Source organism: Bos indicus x Bos taurus, chromosome 1, assembly GCF_003369695.1.
Source record: "Bos indicus x Bos taurus breed Angus x Brahman F1 hybrid chromosome 1, Bos_hybrid_MaternalHap_v2.0, whole genome shotgun sequence".
NCBI lineage: Eukaryota > Metazoa > Chordata > Mammalia > Artiodactyla > Bovidae > Bos > Bos indicus x Bos taurus.
Genome location: NC_040076.1, coordinates 801,975 through 814,043, shown reverse-complemented (window position 1 = coordinate 814,043; position 12,069 = coordinate 801,975). Strand labels below are relative to the sequence as shown.

Genomic DNA, 12,069 nt, shown 5'->3' with positions numbered 1-12,069 from the left:
TATGTATATATATATATATATATATATATATATATATAAACACTGAATCACTTTGCTGTACAACAAAATTAACACAACATTATAAATCAACTACAATAAGAAAAGAAAGAGAGAGAGACTCTGCCTGAATTTCTGGCTGGCTGAGAATACCTGGGACCCAGTGACAGCCTCAACCCTCCCTTCAAAGGAGTCTTCCACCTGGGACTTTACTCCTTTGCTTTCTCGCTGTAGGATCAGGGGTGTCGATGGGAATTTATCCATAGGCAATCACACTTCCTTATTCCAGAGCCCCTGAGCTGCCTGGGCAGAGACCCCCAAGAACCCACATTGACTTTTTAAAAAGTATCAGAATGCTATTAACAGAACACACACCACAGATCATGCTAAAAGACTCTAATTTTTTTAAAAGATGTTGTTATCACAAAACACCTGTTGTCCTATCCAATGGACACATCAACTATTGCATATGAAACACTGAGATTCTGGTTTTAAAGAGCTCAGAACAGTGCCTGGCTCATAGTTAGCACTCCATGCGTGTTAAAGCAAAATTTTAAATTTGGTAACAAGCATTTGAACACGGTGTGGCTTATAAGAGGTTTGATGGACATGGGGAAGTGAGTGAAACGCCTGGTCCTTCAAGGACGGGGAGGACTATAGCTCATGGGGTAGGAATCCTGCCTTAAATGGGGCAGGAATCTCAGTTGGGGAACGTGAACCGGTGATAAACAACTATTCTGTGTGCCTGGAATCCCCGAGTCTGCCTGCCGCTGAGGGTCACATTGTGGACCACGTGCGCTCTGGGTCCCTCTCCAAACCTGCACACTCAGCCTGCTTTCCTGCACTAGGGGTCATCTGTGTCTGTCACAGCAGGGCGGTCACATGGGGCTGGAGATACCAGCCATCACAGGTGGGCTTCCAGCAGCCCAAGAACCCCAAGATGGTGGGTAAAAATGTGTCTGTGTGCAACTTGGCGGGGGGGTGGGGACGGGGGTGATCATGGTTTTCATTAGATTTTCAAAGTACTCTGATGCAAATAACCACTCCTCTTGGAGACTAGTAACCTTGCCAGGCTTCCGCCTCAGAGATGCTCCGTCAGGAACCCCACCTTCAAGCTCACGAAGAAATCACTGTCTATTACATGAAGCAAGGACTGGGTACCAATGGTCTATCTGAGGATGACCTGCAATCCTTGGGTATTGCTTCGAATTTATACTATGTGCATTTATTTATTTTTATTATAACATAAATATTTATATTATTTTTATTATTTTATATGCAGGTTTCTAACAAGTATGTTTTCTGTAAGGATTCCATCCTCTTTATGCCCAGGCAGGCAAGTATTCAGGACGGGGCAGGTGACCCAGGACCTCTGGGGAAGAAGGCTGAGACCAAGGGTGTATGTCCTGTGAATTTCTCAGCTAGGCTCATGAGTATCTTTCTGCTGCCATGAGCAAGTCCCTGGAACCATCTGCCCCTACCCCTGAATTCCTTCCCTATCCTCCAGTTGGGAGGGAAGTGTCCAAGGGAATCTCTGTCTTGTGAAGAGCCAAGAGGAACACGCTATCCCGAGCTGGGGTGGCTGCTGGAACAAACTAACCCCACCTAAGGGGCTTCAATCAGTACAAAACCCTTGTTTTTGCAGTTCTGGAAGCCTGAAGTGTGAAAGCACAGTGTCTAGGGGCCACGTTTACCCTAAAAGCTGTCTGGGAGAGTCCTTCCTTGCCTCTCCCAGGTTCTGGGCATGACCCTCAGTCCTTGGCTGGCCTTGGTGTGCTGCTGCATCACCCAGTCTCTGCTTGAATTTCCCTCTTCTTATAAGGACATCGAAAACTTCCCTGGTGGCTCAGAGGGGAAAGCATCTGCCTACGATGCAGGAGACCCAGGTTCAATCTCTGGGTTGGGAAGATCTCCTGGAGAAGGAAATGGCAACCCACTCCAGTTCTCTTGCCTGGAAAATCCCATGGACGGAGAAGCCTGGTAGGCTACAGTCCGTGGCGTTGCAAAGAGTCAGACATGACTGAGTGACTTCATTTCATTTCACTTTATAAGGCATCAGCCATATTGGATTAGGGTCCACCTGGTGGCTCTGCAGTAAAGAATCCGCCTCCCAATGCAGAGAGAAGGGTGCAATCCCTGGGTTGAGGAAGATTCTATAGAGAAAATGGGAACCCACTCGAGTATTCTTGCCTGGAAAAGCTCATGGACAGAGGAGCCTGGAAGGCTATAGTCTGTGGGGGTTGCAAAGCCATACACGACTTAGTGATGAAACAACAATGACCGTACCTTCCTTGATCACATCTGCAAAGGCCTTATTTCTAGGTACAGTCTCATTCACAGGTGCAGGGGTTATGACTTGAAGGTGTCTTTGGAGGGGGGAGGGGGACACAATTCAACTGTGGTGGGCACATCATCTCAAAAGGCCCTGCCACCCCAGTCCCCTGGGTTGCCCCCTGCCCACACCCACACCTTCCCCCGGGTCTTTTTTTTTTTTTTTTTCATTTCTTTATTTGGCTTCTCTGGGTCTTAGCTGTGGCATGTGGGATCTAGTTGCCTGACCAGGGAGTGAACTCCAGCCCCCTACCTTGGGAATGCAGAGTCTTAGCCACTGGATGACCAGGGAAGTCCCTCCCAGGGATCTTGAGGTCGTGGGTGCCACCATCCCTCCTACCATGATACCTGAGAACCTTCCCCCTTGGTACACATTCTGAAGTGGGATTATTTTTTTTTCCTGCATCTCAATCCTGCAGCACTGAGATTGAGTTACGTGAGTAGGAAATGTGTGTGTGTGTGTGTCCTTATGTATCTGTGTGTGTTTCTGTGTGCATGTGTGTGCCTGTGGGTGTGAGCCTGTGTCTGTGTGTTTTGGAAGGGGGTTGTGTGTGTGTAGGATGGTCATAAGGGAGGAGTGGGAAGCAGGAAAGCATAGAGAGGATGGAGCCTCTGTAGTGAGGGTACAAGTAAAAAGGGAAAAGGATGTCCTGTAACAAGGGGGAAAGCATGCTTGTGACAAATATGGAAGTGTTATGCCTTTGGTCTCAGTTCCATAAGAAAGGTGTGTTCATCAGGATGTTGATTCTGTTACTTGTGTGTGCATGCTAAGTTGCTTCAGTCATATCCCACTCTTTGCCATGGACTGTAGCCCACCAGGTTGCTCTGTCCATGGAATTTTCCAGGTAAGAATACTGTAGTGGATTTCCATGCCCTTCTCCAGGGGATCTTCCCAACCCAGGGACTAAACCTGCATCTCCTGAGGCTCCTGCACTGCAGGCAGATTCTTTACCACTGAACCACTAGGGAAGCTCATTCTGTTACTTTAACAGAAACCAAAATGACAGTGGCTAAGGAAGATCAGAGTTGGTTTCCCATTCTTGTGAAGTTTGAGCTGGTGATTGACCAGACCCTGGCCCATGCCATTGCCCAGGGACCCAGATTCCTGTTGCTCTGCCATCTGTGAAAACACAGTCCTTTTCCAGACTCAAAGCTGGCTCACCACCTCATCCATGTCCCAGCCAGTGGTAAAGGAGAAAGGGGGCTGGGGGACATATCCTTTCCTTTTCAAGGCTCACCGGGAAACTGCACTCATCACTCCCCCTTCTGCTGGCCAGAATTTCATACACATGACCTTGCTAGCTGCAAGGGAGTCAGGGAAATATGGCTTTTATTCTCAGAGGCCATGATTGCAGGGATTTTGCTGCAATTAACAAGGCAGTCATGGATACTGGGGAATGACTGACAATCTATTATAGAAGGAATGTGATTTTAGAAATATAGTGACATTAAATCACCCTTTCACCCCTTATGATAGACAAAAACCCCAATTATACTCATACAATAAAGAAAAAAGGAACATGTGATTAGAAAAATCAGCTCATCAGGGAGGCTCTGTCCAGTTTTGACTGGTCCTGGGGTCAGGACGACCGCTTCATCTCGGGAAGGTATGCACTGGGTCGCTCCACAGCCAGCTGGTTCTCAATGACGTAACATGCCCTGCAGCTCTCCAGAATCCGGGCCTGAAAGTACGCCTTGTCCTGCTCCTGCCAAGTGTCGGACTCAATGTACACGTTGTATGGGTCATGGGAGTGCTCCAGTTTCTTGGAGCGGATGTAACTCAGCATGATGCCCAGGGTGAAGAAGCCGAAAAAGCCGAGGACCATGAGGATGTAGAGGGCTGCCAGCTTGCCGTCCTCATGGCCTGGGAACCTGCGGGCCAGCCCAGTCGTGTTGCTGCCCTGTTGAACCGTCCCCTGCCATAACTTGGTCAGCACAGGTGTCACGGCTGTGGCGTTAGACAGGATCATCCTGAGAGTCAGGTTTCACTCCGGGAGGGTGAACTTCCCAGGAAAACTGTCTTAAAGAAAAGTGCAACCTGAAATCACAAAATATGGACTGGCCCCAAACCCACCCCCCCAGCCACCACCACCACACACACACACCACACAGATTTTTTAAAAATCCCAGTGACGGCGTACCCTAACCACACTCATCTGTTATGGGATGTGCCACCTGGGATCTGCACAGTGCCCTCTCTTGATGGGTCAAATGATTAATTGATTCACGTTTATTTCTATTCACCATTTCCAGCCCCTGTCACTGCAGGTGATCAGCAGGAAGAGCTCCTTGAATGCACATATTTTGTGATAGGTGTATCTTTTAGTTTATGTGCTATGGACCAAACTGTGTCCCCCTCAATTTATATGTTCAAGCTGCAACCCCTAATGTGGCTGGAGGTAGGGTCTTTAGGAGCTAATTAAGGTTGTGCATGTATGCTCAGTCGCTCAGTTGTGTCTGACTCTTTGCAACCCCATGGACTACAGCTGGCCAGGCACCTCTGTCCATGAAATTTTCCAAGCAAGAATACTGGAGCGGGTTGCCATTTCCCACTCCAGGGGATTGTCCCAACCCAGGGGTCAAACTTGCGTCTCCTGGGTTTCTTGCATTGGCAGGTGGAATCTTTACCACTGAAGCACCTAGGTATGGTCCTGAAGGTAAGGCCCTAATCTGACAAGGCAGTGGCCTTGTAAAGAAGAGAAAGAGAGACCCTTGGCCTGGGTTCCTGTCTGGCACTGTGACTTTCCCAAACTTCCCAGGTGATCCTACTTGGTAGCCGTGATTGAGAACCCTAACCCTTAGGAAACTGACCAATCAGTGTATTGTGCTCCCTGAATACCTGGAAGAACTTTCTAAGAAGAGAAATAGAAATTTCATAGCATAATTTTCTAATCTTGTTTGCTTTTCAGATTTTCTTTTTCAGTCTTGTGCATCCATCATACAACCTGAACAGGAGTTTTGGAGAAAAATTCCTAAGTCATCACCGTGACCTCAGCTGCCCCCATCTGAACTCACGCTGGCATCTCTGCTGAGCCTGTCAGAACTTGGTGGCAAACCAGAAAAGCCAAGTGAATTAACTGCCTTTCAAATAACAATGCTGTTATTTTTAACGAAAAGTCTCTTCTGACTTTACACTTATTGTATCACTTTTGCTAAATGCATTCTGTGCCCCCAAGGCTTGCCTGCTGAGTCTCATGGTGTGTTTGCATAATGAGTCACACGATGAGCTTGGCAACATCCTCTAATAATCAGCACGGTACAAATGACACGGAACCTAATCTGCACGACAGCTGGGGGCTGTGGCCCATTCCCTAAGTTCACATCCATTATAATGCCAAAGCACTGCCTGGTGGCCACAGTTAAGACTGCTGGACTCCAGTGGATTTGGAGACCAGCTGATTCAACGACCTTAACTTTATAGAAAACTGGGCTGGATAGAGGTGAGCTGACTTGCTTGAAGTCATGTCTCCTATTAAAAATGCACCCATAAACTTTAATCTTTTAGCCATGGACTCACATTTTATTAGCACAGAAAAGGAGTTCTCCGGATCTTGCAGAGAGACGGTGGATCTGTATTTAGGCTCAAAGAAACTGAGAAGCCAGCCACTTGTATCAGATAAAACTGGGTCTACCCAAGTGGGGACTGGCTTCTGATCTAAATAGGCAACAGATGAACCCTCTCCTGGACCAGGGAGAACCACAGGTTTTTGTATCTCGCTCAGGGAATATGGGGCTGGAGGAGGCAGAAGCAGCAGGAAGCAGGAAGCAGGAAGCAGGAACCAACTCCAAACACAACCAGCTTGATGCTCAGCTTGTGCTGAACATTTTCAAACTGGCCTTATTGGGCCCAGAAAGAGGGGAGGGTTGGTTCCAGAAGTTTCTGCTTCTGCTTGGGTTTGAGACCTTTCATAGGGTCTCACTGCCCCTAATCAAGGTTTGTTGTTCAGTTGCTAAGTCATGTCTAACTCTTTGAGACCCCATGGACTACAGCATGTCAGCCTTCCCTGCCCATCACCATCTCCTGAAGTTTGCCCAAAGTCATGTCCATCGTGTCGATGATGCCATCCAACATCCGATCCTGTCACCCCCTTCTCCTCCTGCCTTCAATCTTTCCCAGCATCAGGGTCTTTTCCAATGAGTCAGCTCTTCTCATTAGGTGGCCAAAGTATTGGAGCTTCAGTTTCAGCATCAGTCCTTCCAATGAATATTTAGGGTTGATTTCCTTTAGGATGGACTGGCTGGATCTCCTTGCTGTCCAGTTAAGGTTAGTGCAATTTTTTTTTCAAAGCTTAGTCCCAGGGCTTCTGGTCCACTGACTCACTCAGGATTCATGACTGTGGGCTGCTGGGATGAGCTGAACAGTTGCAAATGGAGACCAAGCAGGCCTCCGGCACTGCCCCCCTGTAGCAGGGGGAAGCGGGGGCAGCAAGTGATGTCACTGTATTCCCAGCACAGGCCTCACCTTCTGCATTTTTCCCTGGAGTTCCGGCTCTGTCACATATCAGCACTGATAACAGGCTTTTAGAGCAGTTTTCCCAGCACTGCACCTCTCACCCTTTCCTACGCGTTTACTGAAAGGGCTTTTGTGGCTGACTCCAAGCTCTCTGCTGAAAGGGCCAGATTCTGGGGTGGAGTCCAGGAAGGAGGAAGGTCAGGGATACAAATTCCAGCCCTGGCTCAGTTCTAGTGAAACCAGGAGGCTCCCGGGGACCATAGCGGTGGGATGGGGGTGACATTCCCGTCACGCTTGACAGCATTCCCTAAGCCTTTCCTAGAAAGAGCAACCAGTTTTGAAATCAATATTATTTGCTTCAGGAAGCAGAACTAGGGACAAACAATTATGGATAAGCTTCATTTGGGTGAACAGGATCTTACTGAGTCAAGAATTCGGTGAGAAATTTCCAATTTTCCTTGGAAGTAACTGTCAACTGTTTTCATCTTTATCACAACACTATGTTCAAGGAGATCAAACCAGTCCATCCTAAAGGAAATCAACCCTGCATATTCATTGGAAGGACTGATGCTGAAACTGAGGCTCCAATACTCTCGCCACTTGATGCGAAGAGCTGACTCATTGGAAAAGACCCTGATGCTGGGAAAGATTGAGGCCAGGAGGAGAAGAGGGTGGCAAAGGATGAGATGGTTAGATGGCATCACCAACTCAATGAACATGAATTTGAGCAAATTCCAGGAGATAGTGAAGGACAGAGAAGCCTGGCATTCTGGAGTCTATAGGGGTCACAAAGAGTCAGACATGACTGGGTGGCTGAACACGGAATGTCCAAATTGCCTCTCGGCAGCAAAGAAGCCAACAGGGGCTCAGACCCTTCCAGGCAGTCAGCTGGCTTTGTTTTGGGCTTTTTACCTCCTTCCCTCGCATAGTCTCAAAAAATCAGGATGAAACCTGTACAGAGGCATGACATCCGACTGCCCTCAAAGATCGGAAAAGGACTCCCTGCTGGCTCTTGAGTCTGGTCGTAGGACCAAGAGCTTCTCAGACCTCTCTGTGGGTTACAGAGAGGAACTCTGAGGTGTGAAGGGTGGAGATGGGAACCAGGGAGCTGATGAGAGGGACTGGGTCAAACTGTGTGTGTGAAAAAGACGAGCCTTTTGGCATGGAGAATGGAAGGGCATTCTCTGGGAGGACACATGAAGTCACAGAGAAGGAAGAATCTCACCTGCAGCAAATTAAATGAACTCGGGGAGCCCCGGTTTCCTCATCTGAAAACTGAGGTTAATGGGATTCTCCCTGACTGTACTACAGGGTTTAAAGGAGGCATGGAATGAGCCCACAGCTTTCCTGTCTTTTACTTTCGCTGGTTTCTCTGCAAAAAAGGTGAGACCCCCGTGTTTGATTGTCAAAATTCCATGAGTCCACCATAAGCGCATGTCTGAGCCAACTGGTGAAGCCCCTTTAAGAAGTCCCCTCCTCTACTCTGGGCCCTTACAGTGCTCTGTCTCTACTGCCCGGATTCTAAGTTGTGTTGCAATCCTTTGTAGACATTTCTGTGCATTTCCAGGGGGCTCAGTAAGGTCAGAGACTGTCTTGTTCACCTTGACCTCACTCACATCTCCAGAATGACTCAGTAAGGGTTTGCTGAATTAAATAGGAAAGTGCAATCAACTACGACATGAATGTGAAGAGCAAATAATCAATAAAGTAGAATTCACACTGGAAAGAGCTTAGTGGGTAACCCAAGGAAAACCTCTTTCAATGTAGTCTGTTTTTATGTAATAAAATTTAAATTATTTTTATGTATAGTTAGTTAGCATTATTTATTTTATATATTAAACTTGATGTTAATATAGTTGTATCTTATATTATATATAGCATGCATTATATATAATATTAATATAGCTTTATATATATATATATATATGCAACTCTTCTTTTCCTAAAAAGGTTTAAGACCATCAGTAATTGTCAATACAGCAAAATTTTTACTCCTCCCTTCCATTTCCCGTAACTTACTCTGCCTTTTTCCATAGCACTTATCAACTGCACTCAGTATAGTTTTCTGGTTTCTTGTGTTCATTGTTTATCATTTGTCTTCCCTATCTTTGGAGGGCTTTGGAGGGCCAGGATCTTTGCCTGTCTTGTTCCCATGTACCCCAAAGACTAGAACGATGTCTGGCATACGGCAGGAACAGAGTAAATATTCACAGATGCAGGCATGCATGTGTGAATACCTGTGTAAGTAAATGTCACATTCAACTCCCAGAAAGCCCCAAACACACAGAAACTGTCTCACCAGCTCTGCCTTCAGAGACTTGAGATGACAAAAGCGAGTCCCTTAGAGGTCTTCACGGTGTACTTTATTTTCAAAACAATCCACTTCCTAAGAACCTATCAAAAGCCAGAGATAACCTGAATATTCTGGAAACCAAGGTTGACTTCCTCAGACCCAACCTCAGCTCATCTCTGATGGGCAGCATGAAACAGACCAGAGCAAGCCGAAGGGTTTTGCACCCCGGTTAGAAGCCCATAGATCAGAGTCCACTGCACCTGCTGGCAATTTATTGATCACATGATTTAAAGCAGTGGCCGACCACAGCAAAGTTCCCCATCATCCTGACCATAAGTAACAGCTGTGGTTATTGACAAGCCCTTCCTTTATGGAGCTGGAAGCTCTTTATTAACCTGAAAGGGGACTCAAACGGTCAGTTCAGGTACAGCAGTCTAAAAAAATCGAGGGTGGAGCTTGGGAGTGATGGGGATTGGGTGGGTGGGTTAGCACCTGATAGCCTGGGCACATAACAGGTGATTGGTACCAGGTCAACTTTCTTCTAAAAGTTCCAGGCTTCCCCCACTTAAAATCAAGATCAGATATCAGTAATGTTCTCCGTGTCCCATGCCTTTTCCCTGGGGACATGCCAAGGCCCAAGAACTTTTCTGGTCCCCCAAAAGGAAAAAGTCCCCTTTGAGGCCGGTGTGTATGCGTCTTGCCTGATCTGGAGGTCTCTGAACCCAAGCGGGGGCTAAGATCGTGGGCAGTTTTAGTTTTCTTTGGATGTCTTTAAGTATTTCCCCAACTTTCTACAGGAACGACTGTCATTTAATAACAACGGGGGAAAGTTGTTATTTGGCCCTGAGATGATTTTTCTCTGCATGCGTTCTAGAAGTGAAGAGGACAGAGGGGAAGAAGGCATGAGCCAGGGTCATCTACTCTGCCTTCCAAGGGGGTCGCTGTGCCCCCTGCCTGGGGCACCCGCAGCAGCCCAGAGGGGCTGAGACCTGTGCCTGGACTCTCCCCTCAGGGTCGCCCGATTTAGGGCATCGCGCGCCGCCAGGCGAGAAACCGGGAGGCACGAGCCCTTGACTTACCGGGTCTGGGGCGCGGAGAGAGCCGGGTGCGCAGCGGGGTCCGCGCAGGACGAGCGCAGGGCACAGAAAACCGCGCGGCAGGCAGCGCGCTCGGCCAGGGAGCGCGTGGCGGGGCGGGCGGGGCCTTCGGAGTCACAGGGCGCCCCGCCCCATCCCCCGAGCGTCCCGGCCAAGCCCGCGGCCCCCAGGACACCTCGGTCCAGCCCCGGGGTCACCCCGATTCTCCTCACCCTGCGTTTAGCCCCAGCAAATGCTCTGGCACTCGGAGTAGGCGCAGAGTCCGCCGAGAGTTTGTATTAGAACTGCCAGCCAGCAGGACAGCCAGACGGCTAGACCTTCCTGGGGGTGGGAGGTTGGGGGTGGAGTTGGCAAACAAGAAACCGCAGTGGCCAAGAGAAGTCAGTCCCAGAGACCCCCCCCTACTCTCGGCCAGGCACTCACTAAACTCCTTTGCAAACAGCTCCAAACAATCACTTCAAGGACGCTTTTCAAAACTCCAGCTGACCCTTGTTAACTGTACCCAGTCAGTTCACTCAGTCGTGTCTGACTCTTTGCGACCCCATGGACTACAGCACGCTAAGCCTCCCTGTCCATCACAAACTCCCCAGAGCCTACTCAAACTCATGTCCATCGAGTCGGTGATGCCATCCAACCATCTCATCCACTGTCATCCCCTTCTCCTCCTGCCTTCAATCTTTCCCAGCATCAGGGTCTTCTCCAAGGAGTCAGCTCTTCACATGAGGTGGCCAAAGTACTGGAGTTTCAGCTTTAGCATCATTCCTTCCAAAGAAATCCCAGGGCTGATCTCCTTCAGAATGGACTGGTTGGATCTCCTTGCAGTCCAAGGGACTCTCAAGAGTCTTCTCCAACACCACAGTTCAAAAGCATCAGTTGAAACCCACTAGTGGCCATGCACCTATTCAGCAAGCTTTTATTGAGCACCCACTGACCAGGTGTCCTGTCCTGAGTTCGGGGTGCAGCTGTGGATCAGACAGATGGGAGGAGGGCAGTGTAGGAGGGTGCACAGGTGTGACTGGAGCCATCCATGCCTTGGCAGCCCAGACCCAAAGTTCCTGAGGTGGTGGGCAACAGACTTTAGGGCCATCAGGGGCAAAAACTAAGCCACGGCCCCAGTAACCTCCAGGCAAATCTTCCAGCAGCTGCCCACTAGCCTGGAGGTGGTGGGGGAGACCAGCTTGAGAGGGGCAGTTCCTAAATAACAGTCCCTTGAAAGTGCTAGGGAACAAGGTCCAGGCTTGCAGTCCGCAGGCAGGAAGCAGAGAAATTTGATTCTTGACCTAGAGATACAAGACATTTTCTCCTGCGCCTAAAGCCTTCAGGGATGCCAGTCACTTCTTGTGCCTCCACCTGGGAATTCTCTTGGGGAGGACCCCATTGAAGGCTCTGGTAAGCGGTCCAATGGGTGTGGCACCTTAGGATGCAGCCCAGTGGGTACAAGTGAAGCTGGCACTACCCTGCACCATGGTTGCTAGTCTAAACCCATACAGCCACTCTGGAAAGCCCTCAAGGGTCCATGGCCTTGATGTGCACTTATATTGTGTGAAATCTATTCTATGGTGGGAATCTGAATTGTAGAATAGCTTTATGCTTAGAAAAGTTCTTTGCAGTTTTACTTTAAATAACTAGAATCTAAGTGTCTCAAAATAGAAAAGTGGTTGCATTATGGTAGGTATTTTAGAATGTTATCCTACACACTGGAATATTGTATGTGGTCATTAGCATAATACTTACAAATAGCTGGTAACAACGTGGGGGACAATGTTTACAAATAGTTTGTACTGTTAAGTGAAAAATGCAAACCCTAAATGGTACATTGAGCCCATCTTTGCATGAAATGTTCCTTTGGTATCTCCAGTTTTCTTAAAGAAATCTCTAGTCTTTCCCATTCTATTGTT

General features: G+C 48.2%; 1 protein-coding gene across 2 annotated transcripts; it reads right to left on the bottom strand.

Moving 5' to 3' along the window:
* Nucleotides 1-3,641: 3,641 nt before the first annotated feature.
* Nucleotides 3,642-10,509, bottom strand: KCNE1 (potassium voltage-gated channel subfamily E regulatory subunit 1). Of its 2 annotated transcripts, none has more exons than XM_027543576.1 (3): nt 10,154-10,509; nt 9,081-9,175; nt 3,642-4,344 (listed from the first exon to the last, which is right to left on the bottom strand). In XM_027543576.1, the coding sequence occupies exon 3, from the start codon at nt 4,296-4,298 to the stop codon at nt 3,909-3,911; it is 390 nt and encodes a 129-aa protein (XP_027399377.1). In that variant the 5' UTR covers nt 4,299-4,344; nt 9,081-9,175; nt 10,154-10,509; the 3' UTR covers nt 3,642-3,908. The 2 variants fall into 2 exon arrangements, with proteins under 2 accessions (XP_027399377.1, XP_027398746.1); XM_027542945.1 differs by having other exon boundaries at nt 3,642-4,348; nt 10,154-10,508.
* Between the last annotated feature and the right edge of the window lie 1,560 nt (nt 10,510-12,069).

Excerpts from the sequence above, each read along its gene's own strand:
- KCNE1 (XM_027543576.1), bottom strand. The coding sequence starts at position 4,298 with ATGATCCTGTCTAACGCCACAGCCGTGACACCTGTGCTGACCAAGTTA.